This window comes from Schistosoma mansoni, chromosome 1 (genome assembly GCF_000237925.1).
Source record: "Schistosoma mansoni strain Puerto Rico chromosome 1, complete genome".
NCBI lineage: Eukaryota > Metazoa > Platyhelminthes > Trematoda > Strigeidida > Schistosomatidae > Schistosoma > Schistosoma mansoni.
Genome location: NC_031495.1, coordinates 5784537 through 5799162, shown reverse-complemented (window position 1 = coordinate 5799162; position 14626 = coordinate 5784537). Strand labels below are relative to the sequence as shown.

General features: G+C 36.4%; 1 protein-coding gene across 1 annotated transcript in view; it reads left to right on the top strand.

The window, feature by feature from the left end:
- Positions 1 to 4797: 4797 nt before the first annotated feature.
- Positions 4798 to 14626, top strand: part of Smp_004020 (putative chromosome transmission fidelity factor) — a gene marked incomplete at both ends in the record, with an annotated part of 34643 nt that continues 24814 nt past the window's right edge. The window contains 6 exons of the mRNA XM_018793071.1: positions 4798 to 4834; positions 4867 to 4956; positions 4988 to 5187; positions 6663 to 6836; positions 7863 to 7976; positions 9395 to 9574. Of these exons, the coding sequence (XP_018647620.1) occupies positions 4798 to 4834; positions 4867 to 4956; positions 4988 to 5187; positions 6663 to 6836; positions 7863 to 7976; positions 9395 to 9574 (795 nt within the window). The remainder of the gene's footprint in view (positions 4835 to 4866; positions 4957 to 4987; positions 5188 to 6662; positions 6837 to 7862; positions 7977 to 9394; positions 9575 to 14626) is intronic.

Here is a 14626-nt window from a genome sequence, read left to right as displayed (position 1 = left end):
ACAGTAAAACATGAGAAGACCAGGAAAGATGAGAGGAAAAAGTAACGCCGAGATATTTGACCTTCGACACTGTGTTTATCAAGGAGTCTCCAGTGGCACGAGCATTATGGGATCCCAAAATAGTGTATAAGTTCTGTCCATGTATCAGGCTAAAGTTAACAGCTTGACATTTAAATGGGTTAAGTAAGAGACCATTACCAACAGACCACCATTCAATACGAGATAAAAACTCGTTCATTTCTATGGGATGTAAGGAGGTAGAAATTGGCATACATACAGTGAAGTCGTCCGCATATTTCACAAGTGTTTTTTGTGGAAGATGGCAGATTATGCAGAAAAAAAGAAGAGCAGAGGTGAAAGAACAGCTCCTTGTGGCACACCTACAGTAGACAGTAGAGACGTTGAACACTCTCCTTCAAATACAGTGTACTGTTCTCTTCCAGAAAGGTAGGAACATAGCCAGTTGGTTATCCAGCTGTCAGTGTCGACGCTGATCAGCTTGTTAAGTAAGAGGTGTCTTGGAATAGAATCAAAAGCAGAGATAAAGTCCAGGAAAACGCATCTAACATACTTCTTACCCTTTTCCAACCCGAACACTATATTGCAAGGCAGAGCAGCAACAGCTTCTAATGTGCTTCTTTTGCATTTGTAAGCAAACTGACATGGATCACAGTGCTCTTTTATTGCAGGTTGAAGTGGTTGTATCAGTAATTTTTCCATTATTTTGAGGAAAGGTGAGGTTATTGCTATGGGTCTAAGTTTCACATTTTTATCACCAGAAACTTTCTTTGGTATAGGGATTATCTTTATCTTTCTCCACATTTTCGGTAAGACATTAGTTGAGAAGGATCTGTTAAAGATATTCGTGAATAGATAACATAGAACGTCAGCACATTTTTTAAAAAGGAGGTTTGGGATACCATCAGGTCCTAAACATTGAGATGAATTCAGAGACTGGAGACATTTTCGGACATCATTTTCAGTGAACCTGGGAACCCAATTATTCTTCAAACCTGTGGATATAGGGAGCATGATGTCAGATGGCTGACGTACAAAGGACCTATTTAAATCACAAACATTCATCTGGTTGTCACTTCTAGTCTGCTTGTTTCCTGTAATTTCTTTAAAGAGTTTCCACATACTTGGAGAGTTTTTACAAGATAGGAGTTTTTGAGTAAACACACAATTGAGACGTCTAATCTCTAGGTTTATTTGACCATTTAACTTACGAACTTCAATAGTGTTTTTCTCCTTGTACATTCTTACACTTACCCTCCTTAGTCGTTTTAGTTGTGGAGATGTAAGACAATCAAAACTTAAAAAGAAGGTTTCGGTAGGACAGTAAATATCAAAATAGAATTTAAGATAACAGATGATAACATCAGTGGTATTTTCTAGTCAGTCATCTGTAAATAATTCCCAGTTACTCGTATGAAACATGTTTTTCAGATTTTATTTATTTTCTTCTAATTCCTATATATGACTTTTTTGGTGTGGTGTAAGTGTATACTCTTTCCACGTTTTCCATATACTTTAGGCAGAACACGAATTATACAGTGATCCGAGCTAGACAATGGAGCACGTTTGCGAGTCACATATGTACCCACATCATTAATGAAAACCAAGTCTAGATGAGCATCCAGACGAGTAGGAAAATCCACTACATTTTGGTGACCTAGTGATGTAAGGAAGCTACAGTCACATGAATCGAAAGCATCACGTACAATTGAAAGGTTCCTACCAATGATTGGCAACAACGAAGAGCTAGGCGATAAGTTTGTGCAAACACACGTTTAGATAAACATACTGCTTACCGTATGTGGTGGTCGGTTTCCTATTTGCCACCTGTAGGTTGAAAGCTGCTTCATGTAGTCGGTTGTTAGAATTCATAGTAAGACCACTTACCTCTTTTCCAGTGTCGAGTTAGCGAACTTACGTCATCACGTCAGTGATGTCTAACAGACGAGTATGTTTGTTGGCTATGGTTGTCGTTAGTGCGTGCCGGAGAGAGGGTTTCTCGAAGCATTTTTCGTGTCATTTGGTCATCACATTGCTGTTTATTACGATTGGACGAGTCAGAATAGACAATGATGTGACTTCCACGTACGATCTTACAGAGTCGGTTTTCATGTAATGACATTTTATAATTTTAGGATTGGGCCTATTATTATATCAGTACTAATAACGAACAAGATCATAATTCTACACACTAATGAACAGGAAAAATTTATGAGGAAATATGAGAACAATATCACAATGTGTAAAAACAAAAACAAAAGTATATATGATGTTCCGATAAAGAACAGATTTATGGCTTACAGATTGGTGTAGCAGATCACATCAGGCTCAGTACTAAAGATGTAACAAGTATTGAGAGTCTGACAACCTCCTAACCAGTAACACCTTTTATAACCAAAACATGCCAAACCAGTCAAATCGAAAGTCAGAAGCAAAAAGGCTCGAAAATATATTTGATTGGTTATCGATATTTCGAGAGGTGATCAATCTAAGCTAGGTAGTGGTTATAGGAGATGTAGAGCACGGTGTACTTGTTCGTGATCTGGTGTGCATGTGTGACCGAGAGCCTTCAGCTAGGTGAGTTCGGTAAAACTAGTACGGTCAGCATCAAATGCCGAAGACTTACAGAAATATTTATTTACCACTACACTCCAGTGATATTTGGCCGTTATGTTATGTTTCCGAGAGTGAGCGATCGGTAACGATTAGATAATATGAAACGTTTGCCTTTATATGTGCTGTGAAATGCGTATAATGAATTTTCTCACTTATGGACACCATTACTACTGGAGATCTGGACTTGGGAACTAAGGATTTATTCACAAAGCTAACGAAAATGCACTTGTGTACTCGAAATCGTTTTATTCATCAAGTAACATAAACTAGGTGCGTCAGGCAAACTGAAAGTGACCATGTGATACAAACACGTGAAACAGAGGTCATTGGACAGTAAAGTGTTATGCAACGTAACTCCGATCACATTCTTAACGAAAATTGGTGATATGTTCATGGATTACCAACAGGTTTTACAGCATACTCAGTCATACAGTCACATGTCACATTTATAGACTGGAAATCACATATTCTGATATTTACAGTTCATTTAATACTGCTAGACTGATTTATATTATTATAGCAGTAACTTTTAGGTAAACGTTTTTTTCGGAACTTCGATATTATAGGCTAATATATAAGATTTCAGTGAAGAGATATTTTTTACTGGTACTTATCAGTAAGAAGCAGAATATTTAACCCAGAAATTCAGTGACTTTTGATAGTTATAGCAATTAGTTCACTAATCTCATTGAATATGCATATATGTTGCAATGCTGTTATTATGTAGAACTACTGTGTACAGATTTAGTGAACGTAACACTTAGCAGATTAGAGTGTTGTAGGCGTCGAGTAGCGGTTGACTATGATCACCACCACAGGAAAAACACGTGCCAGTTGCCAAGTTAGATCCTACCGAAGGCCAAATATCAGAAAGTAGGTGAAGGTCGTAGTATGATGTATTTGTTGGCGATCTCGTGGTATTGAAATGATACTGAGGTCGTGCCAAATTTCGTAAACGAGACTAGCGAGCGTACGAGAGTTCGTGCAAGGTCATAAACAACGGAAAAGTGTTTTTTGGTACACTTAAACAAACAGGTACAGTGAAACATTCACTGGTACAATTGGCCTTATTAATAATTGTTTCCATTATGATAATAGCGTTCTCTTCATAAAAGTAGGTCACTACTAGAGCATCAAATAAGTGGAATAAAAAGTTTGATCGTATTATTTTATTATATTGATGTCTAAATACTTTAGACACTCTGGACAGTTTGAATTCATTTCAATACAGTGCAAACTAGACCAGTCTAATGCAGTACTGAATTTATTAAACTATAACACAACTTTTGGTCATTCTATTGTCAGTGTCAAAATAAATCCAATTCAATAACAAAGAGGTCTAATTCCAGTGTTAGTCTGGTGCTACTATTGTTCCAGCCCACTCTTGTCCATCCAATCCAATTATGCTTCATATGTTTATCACTATTGTATTTGCTATTGGATTTAATTACCGAAAAACGTGTTCAAGAACATTTGTACTCTAGTCCTTGGTCATCAATTAAGAAGATAACATTCATAATGCTAGTGTAGATCAGCCGACTGCACCATATTAGTTTCTCTGTGTTACAGTACGGTCCCAGGTCTTTCGCATAGTACTACCTGGTTATATGGTATTTGCTGGTTCCAGCAACCCCAATGACCCAAAACAAGCATATTTCTTTACACTCAATGCGAATTCGCTGCGTAGTTATTGTCAAGGTTATCAGGATTATTTGAGCTCAACGGTCAGAATACCAACATTGGACAATCCTAAAGACCTGGTACCATACTGTAGAACAAAGAAACTAGTATAACATAATCGTTTGATCTACACTGGCTAGTAACAAAGATGTTGAGTAAAAACGTAACAAGGTAAATGGGTGGACAAGCAAAAGTACCAGGTAATGGACAGAGATGACAAGGTATAAGGCAGTAGAGACAAGTTAATATTCATGATAAATAATAGCAATGGATGAAGCGCAAGACATGGTCCAGGCATGTTAACAAATCCTTGTTTTTCTAAGGACACAATAAATACGGAATTCAATCAAAACTATAGAGAACGATTTCCAAGACGGAAAACGATAACATTTAATTTACTTAGTTTGTAAAGTAAAGTTTAGTGTCTGCATCCTTTAACATCGAAAATGTAATAGAGGGTGTTACGTACAGTACGTTACGCCGATGAAGCGACGGGTGGTTTTCAGTGAGTCAGATTCAGGTAATGTCCAGTCCATTTATATTCAAATGAAGATGATGAAATTAAGACTAAGGAAAAGCCGAAAGTTAAACAAAATACGAAACGATATTCTGAGAAGAAAAGGAAATGCACAGACGTCGATGGTATTAAATTACTTTTTAATAAAGCCCCTAGATAATCAAATATCTTGCCGTAATAACTCACAGCAGTCAATAATAGACGCCTTAAAACGACAGCAAGAGTTATCCAAAATCTCCCGTGACAAGAAAGCAAATACTATTGAAGCGTACTTCTCACAGTCTGTGAAACCTAAGAAGAATGTAGTTTCCGTTGATGATTTCTTCGGATCATCTGAGAAGAAACCAAATGCCAAGGTATGTTTTTAAATTATTTGAATTTTTTGGTCCTTATCAACTCATTATTAAAAATTCTGTGAGGCAAATTGTACGGCATTATTCTTGATCGCCGTTCAAACAGGTAATGGTAAAAGTACCTAGTCTGTCTAAACATGTTTTGTGAAGATTCATTTGTATATCTTGTGCCCGTTTTCTGTGTTTTTTTTGACATCGAGGGGTTCATATTAATCATCAATCAGTTGATTCGATAGTATTAAATTGTAGGACGAACCAATTAGATTTCGAATTTCATCTCTTAAACTGTTGCGTGAAATCCATTTATATGTATGGACTCATAAGATCATTGGATTAAAGCAGATTTCGATTTGTAGTTAAAATCCTAACCCTAGTCCATTACCCTACCCCTAACCCTAAATCATGGTCTTAATCCTCAACATTAGTTCCTAACCTTATCTTGAAACAAGTAAGCGGTTAAGGTTTCGCCATATCATTATGAGAATCGCTTATATTCGTTCTTTTACTTCGGTTCCAACCATGTCTCTAGCACAAAATTCCTAGTATTCAGGATTGTGCTAAATATTTTTGTATCTATTGCGTGGTTACTTCCCGGTTTAGTTAGTTCCTTAAAATAGCTTACAACATTCCACATTTGTAAAGGTGCATACATTTATCTTCCACTACATCTTGTACGTTTCATCATCTTTTCGCATATTCTTAGATTTCTACTTTCTTCCTCAGCTATATTTTCGGCATTAAGTTTCTATATTACAAATATCTACTTCATGTTCTGTTGTTTTTGCATCTTTTCATCTGTTACCACAACTAACCGGCTAACTAATCACTCAAAATACTTATTTATTATTTATTTAAACACATATATATTGGTACAAAAGAGCACCAGGTACATATGCGCCACACTATTTGTGTGTGTGGGCTGTGATACTGCCCGGGTGCCCAAACTGAAGCAGGTGGTTTTCTTAGGGGGCCACACCCCGAGCCTTTGACCTAAAGGTCTGATCCACAAGGCAGTGGAGCATCGTGAGGAGATGCAGTCCCATGGTAGCCGTTGACCAATGACAGGTTCGTCCGCCATTCGTTCCATCAGGATACTGGAGCCCATGTGCACCATTGGTTTGGAATTAGGGTTTTCCAACTCCCCTAGGTGGACCCTCCGTGTCCACCAACCCGGTTAAAGCGCCGGACATTCGCTTTTCGTCCTCTCACTTTCGTAAACAACAGTAATGCCACGAGAAGGCAGTGAGTAGGACTTCCCTGGCAGAGGCTATATATTCGCTGGCCATGTGAGAGCATTTCGAGAGAGAGAGTAGACTCTCCCCACTCTCGGCCGTACCAGGGCATTTGGGGGCACTCAAAATACTTGACGTACTTATAGTGTATATACCTTCGATTGATGACAACATACACTTCGGATGGTTCCATAAATTTTATTAAATTATTTGTTTGCCTACATTTACCAAAACATCTGTTTTAAGCCTTGTGCTGTCGCCAACACACCACCTCATTCACCGATGGAGATCATCCCGGATACGCCAGTATTATCTCCGAAAACACCTTTGGGGATCAGAGGAAGTCATGGGAGCTCACCCCAAACCAATGTTATTGTATTGGAAAGCGTGAAGACAACTAGTAATCAAACGTCGTCCATGGTTAGTCATACTTTTGCTACTGAATTTAGTATTTTTATGAAGCATCCATAGTTTCTTTCCTAGTTTTTGCTTGTGAAACAAGTAACTTCGTGTAAATCGTCTTTAAAAGTTTAGTTATATTTCTAAAAGGGTATAAATTTCATTATCACGATTATTAAACTTACATAACAATTACTACATGGAAAAATCCAAACGCTATCTCTTTCTCAGGTCCTCTTCAGCGTGCTATTGTAAATATGTGTCTCACCTACAAAGTATAGTTCTGCATACTTGACTGTGAGCTACGCTTTGTTTGGGAGCCACTCAGATTACATAGGTGCTCAGACAAAACTATGTAGAGCGTAGCTCCTACCTGGGGCCTAGTCGGAATCTGATCACTTTTGCCTACAAGTAATCGTTTCACTCCCTAATGTTAACTTTTGTGAAGTGGTCTCTTAATAATTAAAGGCACTCAATCTCAACTTGTTCTGGTCAGCGAATAATGGTGGTTGTCATTAAAAAGGTAATTGTGTTTGTTGTAAGCGTTTATCAGTGAATACGCTTTGAGTAGATTGTTCGTTGATCCAGCTGTTCATTTTTTCACCATATTTTACGATGGAATTTTTAAAGTATAACATTAATTCTGTTTTGTTAGGGTACGCATTAACACTGTCAGCGTTTATCTCTCTATTATCGGCTATTTAGGTCCAAGCGTGATTCGGCACGTTATGGTGGGAAATCCGGGGCTGTTTTTTATTATCGAATTCATCAAATTCACTCATATATATGACTAGGCACAAAATGCTCTAGTCACAGACAAATATAAAAGGAATATTGTCTTTTTAATTCACATACGGGTTTGGCGGGCTAAGATTAATTATGTGATAGATATCCCACATAGATTTCTATTCGTTTCAGGCCTTTAGCTTTCTTTACGTATATGTAAGCTGTGCTTAGTTTCTGTCACATTTGAAATACTTATGTTGTGTAAACGCTAACAACGTCTTACTATTCAAACGTCTTTTGATTTTTAATAATGTAAAATAGGCTAATGAATCTCTTAATGATAGCATTGAAATTGCTGTAAAAGATCGAAAGCATTTTTGGGCCTACAAAGCTCGTGATGGTCCTCGCAGTCTCGGGTCAAGAGAAATTCCTAAGGTTAGTCCCCTTAAATTTGATGTAAGAAGTCTAAAATATGACAGCTTATTTTAGCCCGTAATCAAATGTCATTGGTGTAGAATTTTTCATGTAGTAACTACATTTTCAGTGACTAATTGGTAAAATTTGACCTTTTTAGCTGGTGCAACTAGTTAGTTGTCTTAAGATCAATTAGCAAATAAATGTGCCGTACAATAGTGATCAAACAACATTAAGAGGTGAAGCTTTACATGAGTGGAGCGGTTTACGGTTGCATAAGGTGGGTTTTGTTGGGTCCATGAGATAGTATTATATGCTTTAAAATTCCTAGTGTTATGACACTATGCAGTCATGTTAGTATGATTGGTTGGATTGATTAAGTCTTTCACAAAGTAGACATGAGCAACTTAGACCTCGATAAAATTATCAATCTGAGCTTAAAACCCTAACATTGAAGGAAGCACTTAAAGGAGGAAAACCATAAAAATGAAAATAATAATAAAACGTACCATAAATTTAATAGATAAAGTCTAAGAAAACAGTCAAGAACAAAGAGTACGGCACAATAATAGTTGAATTTTTGAGACTTATCAGTCATGTTATTTTGAGTTTGCTGCAACAAACGACTCAGTTTTGACGATTCCTCTCCTACTAACCGTAAACAGAAGATCCCGATTTCACTGAACTTGTAGCATATTTTAATTTAACCATTCTTTTAAATTATGCACTTAATATTATATGGGTTTGGGCTGAACACAATTATTGGGGATTAGGTGAAAAAAAGCATAGTTGATTTTCAAATCCTAACCGATATAGCGGTTGGAATAAAAACTGACTGTCCTGTGCAGAAAAGCTTTCCATTCCTACTCCAGTATACGTACCTCGTTGAGGAACGTCAAATTAGAATGTTAAAAGCTATCCACACGTATAATTCGTAAACTATAACTAAACACTGTTTCTGTAGTGTGATATCTTTTATTAATCAAGTACAAATTTATGTACTTGGATGCGTGTCTCAAGCTTTGTATAAAGATGTCAATAGTGTCTTGGTTTCCAAACAAAAGTAATCAGGATCGTATTTTAGATTTACGACCTACTTTATGAAAGCTAAATGGTTTAACCCCTTAGCCATCCGGAATTAGTGGTTGCTTTGCACTTTAAAGGTAATTGCATATGGATTTATACAATGTGGAAAAGAAATGTGGTAGTATTGGAATTTATGCAGAAGGCTAGGGATCATTATAACCAGATAGGTAGTTTACGCTATCTTTTTTCTATGAATTAAATGGCTTTCAGTTTTTCGTGGTTTTTGATGGTTCATTTGATTTCGTCAAGTACGATAGTGAAAATTTCATACTATTTCCAAAAACCTTCAAGAAACGTCTTTATGAGACGACATTAGCGAAACGAAATGTATTGTTATGCAATTTCTGTTTCAGGGAACTCCAGATTGTTTAAAGGGACTGAACTTCCTCATCACAGGAATACTAGAGTGCATTGAACGAGAGGACGCCGCAAATCTTATTCAGAATTGTGGTGGTAAAGTTTTAAAGACATTAGGTAAAAAGACTGATTATCTTGTTGTCGGACGTGAACCTGGTGCAGCGAAAATTGAGAAGGTGGGTTTTCTACTCTTTAAATCCATTATAGTTGTTTATTTATTGGGAGTAAAAATTTAATATTTGCTCATTCCCACCTTAAATTGTTTTATTCTTTTATCAACCACCATACTGATTTCCAGCTATTTTAGTATAATCTTAACTCGTTTACTTATAAGTAGAAAGGAACAGTACTTTTACACTGTAAACTTTTATATCTCAATTATACCGTTTGGTTAGTCTGTATTGAGGTACGAATATGTAATTAGGTCAACTGTTTGTTAAATCTTACCACTGGAGAGAGATTGAATAGTATGATACCTAATGATTTCTATAGACTATACATGTGAGGACAGGGTTTCATTTACTTCAAGAAGGACCAAATTGTATCTTCTCATTTATGTGGTTGTTTAAAGGAATCTCTTGGTCTCACACTTTGTCCAGACATTCCATGTCCCTATGTTTATTGTTGCTTTGGTTGTCCGGAGTGTCGACCTCTTTGCTTCCTGAGACGGCTTTCACCATGCGCTGTCACAAGTCTTATATATAAACACTCTTCTCCTGGAGCAGAGTTGAGTTCGTTTTTTGTGTTTAGAAATTCTGTAACTTGATTCTTTTTTACGAAAAGGTGTTGCTAACCTTACACTCAACCTTCCCTCTTTCCTCGGGCTTGGGGCTGTCAGTAGCCTTGGAGGTAACTTGGGAGTTATGTGTTTCAAGAGAGGTTCTAAAATGCTACAGTAAAAGTAAGCGCTAAATTATGGCTTATGCCTTCTGTATCTATCTATCTTTTCCTTTATTATATCCCCACCCAGGGTTTTGCAAATATAGACGTGTAACTTCAATGGAGATGAAAAGTAGCGTGTTTAAAACCCTTTTTTATCATACTAATTTTTTTACCACACTCAAACACTTCTGCAGTATTCGTCACAGACAACCCAGACGTGCAGAAAGAACATTCAAACACTAAATCCGAAGCAGTGGGAGTTTTTTTATGAATCATTACGGTGGATTAATTTTTATTTTCAGTCTTCATTAATAACTTACATGAAAATAATAATCACAAGCTAGTGTAGGGATTTAGGAGTTTCGAGGTCAACGTAATACTCGAATATATTTGTAACTTTTCCCCGGCTCCAAAATAGGATCTTTTATCTTATGGACTGCTTGAATGTGCAGATTTTTATTACTGTGATCAACCACATGGGTCCAACATGTAGCTATCTTGGCCAGTTTGTCCCTCTAAATAATAGCTTTGAAAGTAAACAAATAAACCCTGTTCGATAAAGTGAATTTACTTTATTTCCACGCATTCTAAATTTTTCACATACGAACTAATCATATTAGAAAAAACTGTCTTACAAATGTGATCTTGGGTAGAAAATAAATGCATAAAGTGATTCAATCTATGGGTGATAATTATAATCATTTTCTAAAACTATACGATTTACCACAACACTTCCTGGTTCAATCAATATTTTTATCCTAGCTGTTCTATTTCATATGAAGGAAATCTTGTCAGAATTTTGTCGTTTTAAGAACAAACAAACTATGCTTTTCATAGTTGAAAGCGTGAGTCAATTGAAGCTAGACCGCCAGGGAAAACCTGGAAGCACTGAACGGCCGTTTCGTCCTATTGTGGGACTCCTCAGCAGTGCGCATCCACGATCTCGCCTCACGAGATTCGAACTCAGGAGGAGTCCCACAATAGGACGGAACGGCCGTCCAGTGCTTCCAGTTTTTCCCTGATGGTCTAGCCTTAGTTGACTCATGAACTCAACCTAATGATCTCTCTCACTTATTCCTATGTAAATTGAACTTATATAATTGGGGAGAATAATTGTAGTTTTTTATCATCAATAAATCCAATTATTTCAAACAAATTACATAGAAAACATTTCTAAAATTAATATGGATATCAAAAATGTTAAATACACAAAATAAAATGAATCCATTTTATCTCACAATATTTTTTGTTGTGTGTTGGTCAGTTGTTTTTGTGTTATATAGAAATCCAGATGGTTATTGATAAGTACTGGTAATAGTACCTGATAAATGGGAGAAAGATCCAATACACCTTCGATTTCAATCAATAACAGATATTACTAATCTACAAACCACCACATATAAGAACCTAGTCTAACATTGTGTTCACTGACAGATTAATTACCATTTGAAATGATTATTATCATTCACCGATAGTTAATGTATCGAGCATTTAGAAAGTAAAGTTTATTCACCAATTATGATTTATTTTATTTTATTATTTAAACACATAAATATTAGTGCAAGGGGGCACCAGATATATATGCACCACACAAAACAATGAAAATGGGAAGAGATGCATATTAAAAAAGGTAATGGTGAGGGAAACTGAAATGTACAACCAGAAGAATTCTCTCAGTTAAGGAGGTTATAACCACTTTATTCAGAAAGTAAAAAAAGGTTACAGCAGGATCGCCATTGGCTTCTATTCTGAGCCATATCTGATAACGTTTCTAACCACTGTGTAGCACCATCTCTCGGACCCTAGCCAGGGAGTCGTGAAGGACCAACAGAAGCCAGTCCTTTGCAGGTTTCTTTCATACCACAACACCATGTCACACACTGACCACCTCTCCGATTTTTCCAACCAGTTTCATGATTAACGTAGAATTCATAGTTCCACTGTTTAAATAGCTTCATTGATTTTTATTTTACTCGCCTAAGAGTTGTAGTTTGGTATTTAAAAATATTTCATTGTCATGAATTCGAACGATACAATCGTTATGAAAGTTTATGATTACTTAGAGTTCTGAAATAATAAAATTTCGGGTTATAGCCATCTCAAACAATCACCTATACCTAATTACTAAGTAATAACTTTAAAAACTAATGATATTAAGAAAAGAATGTAGTTTGTATTAAAATGAATCGAAGTGAAAGGTCATTGACAATGAACACAGTGATTTTCATTCTCATTTTTGATTATTCTATTTGTTAATTAATAAAGAGTTTATATGCATATTATTTTCGTTGAATATGTTGTATTTAAATAATAACCTTGTATTGTTAATAAATGTATTTGTTTAAATAATCAGTCATTTCAGCTAGTCAGTCAGTCAGCTACAACGTAGGACCAGGCACATTTATGCATCGGTCCAAGTTGCCATACCTCGTTAGCACGATTTCAGCTAATAGTAATTCTATTCACAAAAAAATTATCCAGTTGGATTTTGAGGTTTTACTTGATTAGCGTAACTATCAGTTTGACTCAATGCTTTAAATATTTTATCAAATCAATTGTAGCGTTATTACTAATTTGTTAACAGTGTTTCGAAGACACCTATGATGTCTTCAAAGCATTGCTCGTATATCCTGGGACCATCGAGTAAGCAATGCAGTCATTAGGAAACGGGTACTAGGTGGGGATGGCAAATCGATTGATGAAGTAGTGAAACTTTGTCAGTTGAGATAGCTGGGACACGTGTTACGTATGCCCAACCACCGACTGTCCCGACGTGCAATGTTTTATGGCGTAGGCGTAGGTTGGAAGAAAGCTAGGGGCGGCCAGACCTAAACGTGGCACAAATCCATGAAGTCACTGACAATTGGACTGAACCATGTTAGTAGGTGTAGACTACCTGGTTAGGATTCGCGAGATGATAGCAATCGATGGTTAGAGACCTTGAATGACATGGCTCAAAATTGTTTGCAATGGCTAAGGTGCATCGAGTCTTTGTATTCTGCAAAATTCCAATCTTCTGAACTCTTCATGTCTCTATCTTTTACTCTTTCTAAATTCATTTCACTGGATTATACTCCTTGAATAACATCTTCAAACCCTAATCTTTTGAATTATTGTTTATAATCTTACTACTTCTACCACTATGGGATTTGAATCGACAACTGTATCTCTGTGCTAAAGTGGTATGGCAACTCGAACTGATGTAAATACGTATGGAGTTCTACGTTGTGACTGACTAGCTGACTGACTGACTGACTGATAAATATTGTGACATATTATGAACAAATATTACACAGTCGATCTCATGTTTTCATTTCGTGTCTACGAATAGCAGACTTAACTCTTCTTGTGGCTCTTATAAAGTTACTGCCGATCTTAAGTTCGCGCAAAGGAGCAAGGTTGAATGTGTGTCAGCGACCCCTTCCCGTAGAAAACAACTATGCTAAAAAGTCGCCAACCAGAATAAACAATTTAAGCCATTTAAACTCTGAACTCCGAGTTGAAGGATCTCCATTCAGAAGCATTATGATGCCTCATAGTGACAGCCTAGATTCTCAGGAAGTCACAAGGTCGATATCCCTTCTAACAACCAGAGCAACAATCAATATAGGCACATGGAATGTCTGGATAATGTGGGAGGCCGGGAGGACCAATCAAATAGCTACGGAAACGGGGAGATACAGACACAAACACATGGAAAAAGCTAAATGGGTCTCACTGGATCACATTAAAGAGAATCAGATCGATCATATTTGCATCACTAAAAAATCTACAAAGTCAATAGAAAACGTGAAAACCAGGAGAAGAGTTGACGTAGCTTCAGATCACCACTACCAACTAGTGGTTGCCAAGATGAAACTGAAGCCAAAGAAGAAATAAACAACTGGACAAACAGCATTACAAAGGTTCAACACAGCCTTCCTACAAAATACTGACAAACTCACACAAGTTCTACGTTGTGACTGACTGACTAATATGTGCTTGCTATGATTATACACCAGTTATAAACAAGTCGATTTTTATAGTAGTTAATGTGACCTAAAAAATCAATTAATTTTACTTCTAATTATATTATTATTTGTTTGTTTTACCGTAGTCATCACCTTATACAAGTCATTTGATCATTGGTTATAACTCTTTAAGAGAACATTTTATCCAGTCATAAGTAGAGTTATTGTACTCTTTCGATTCTGGGCTTCATTATTGTTGAGAAAAATACTATTAGCATTAGCATATACGACACTTGAAATATTTCAGAGTGGGAAAATTATTTCTGTTAAACGGCGTATAATATTATTCATTTCTATGTTTGAGTTAAAATTGTTTTTCTACTCATAACTGTGTTC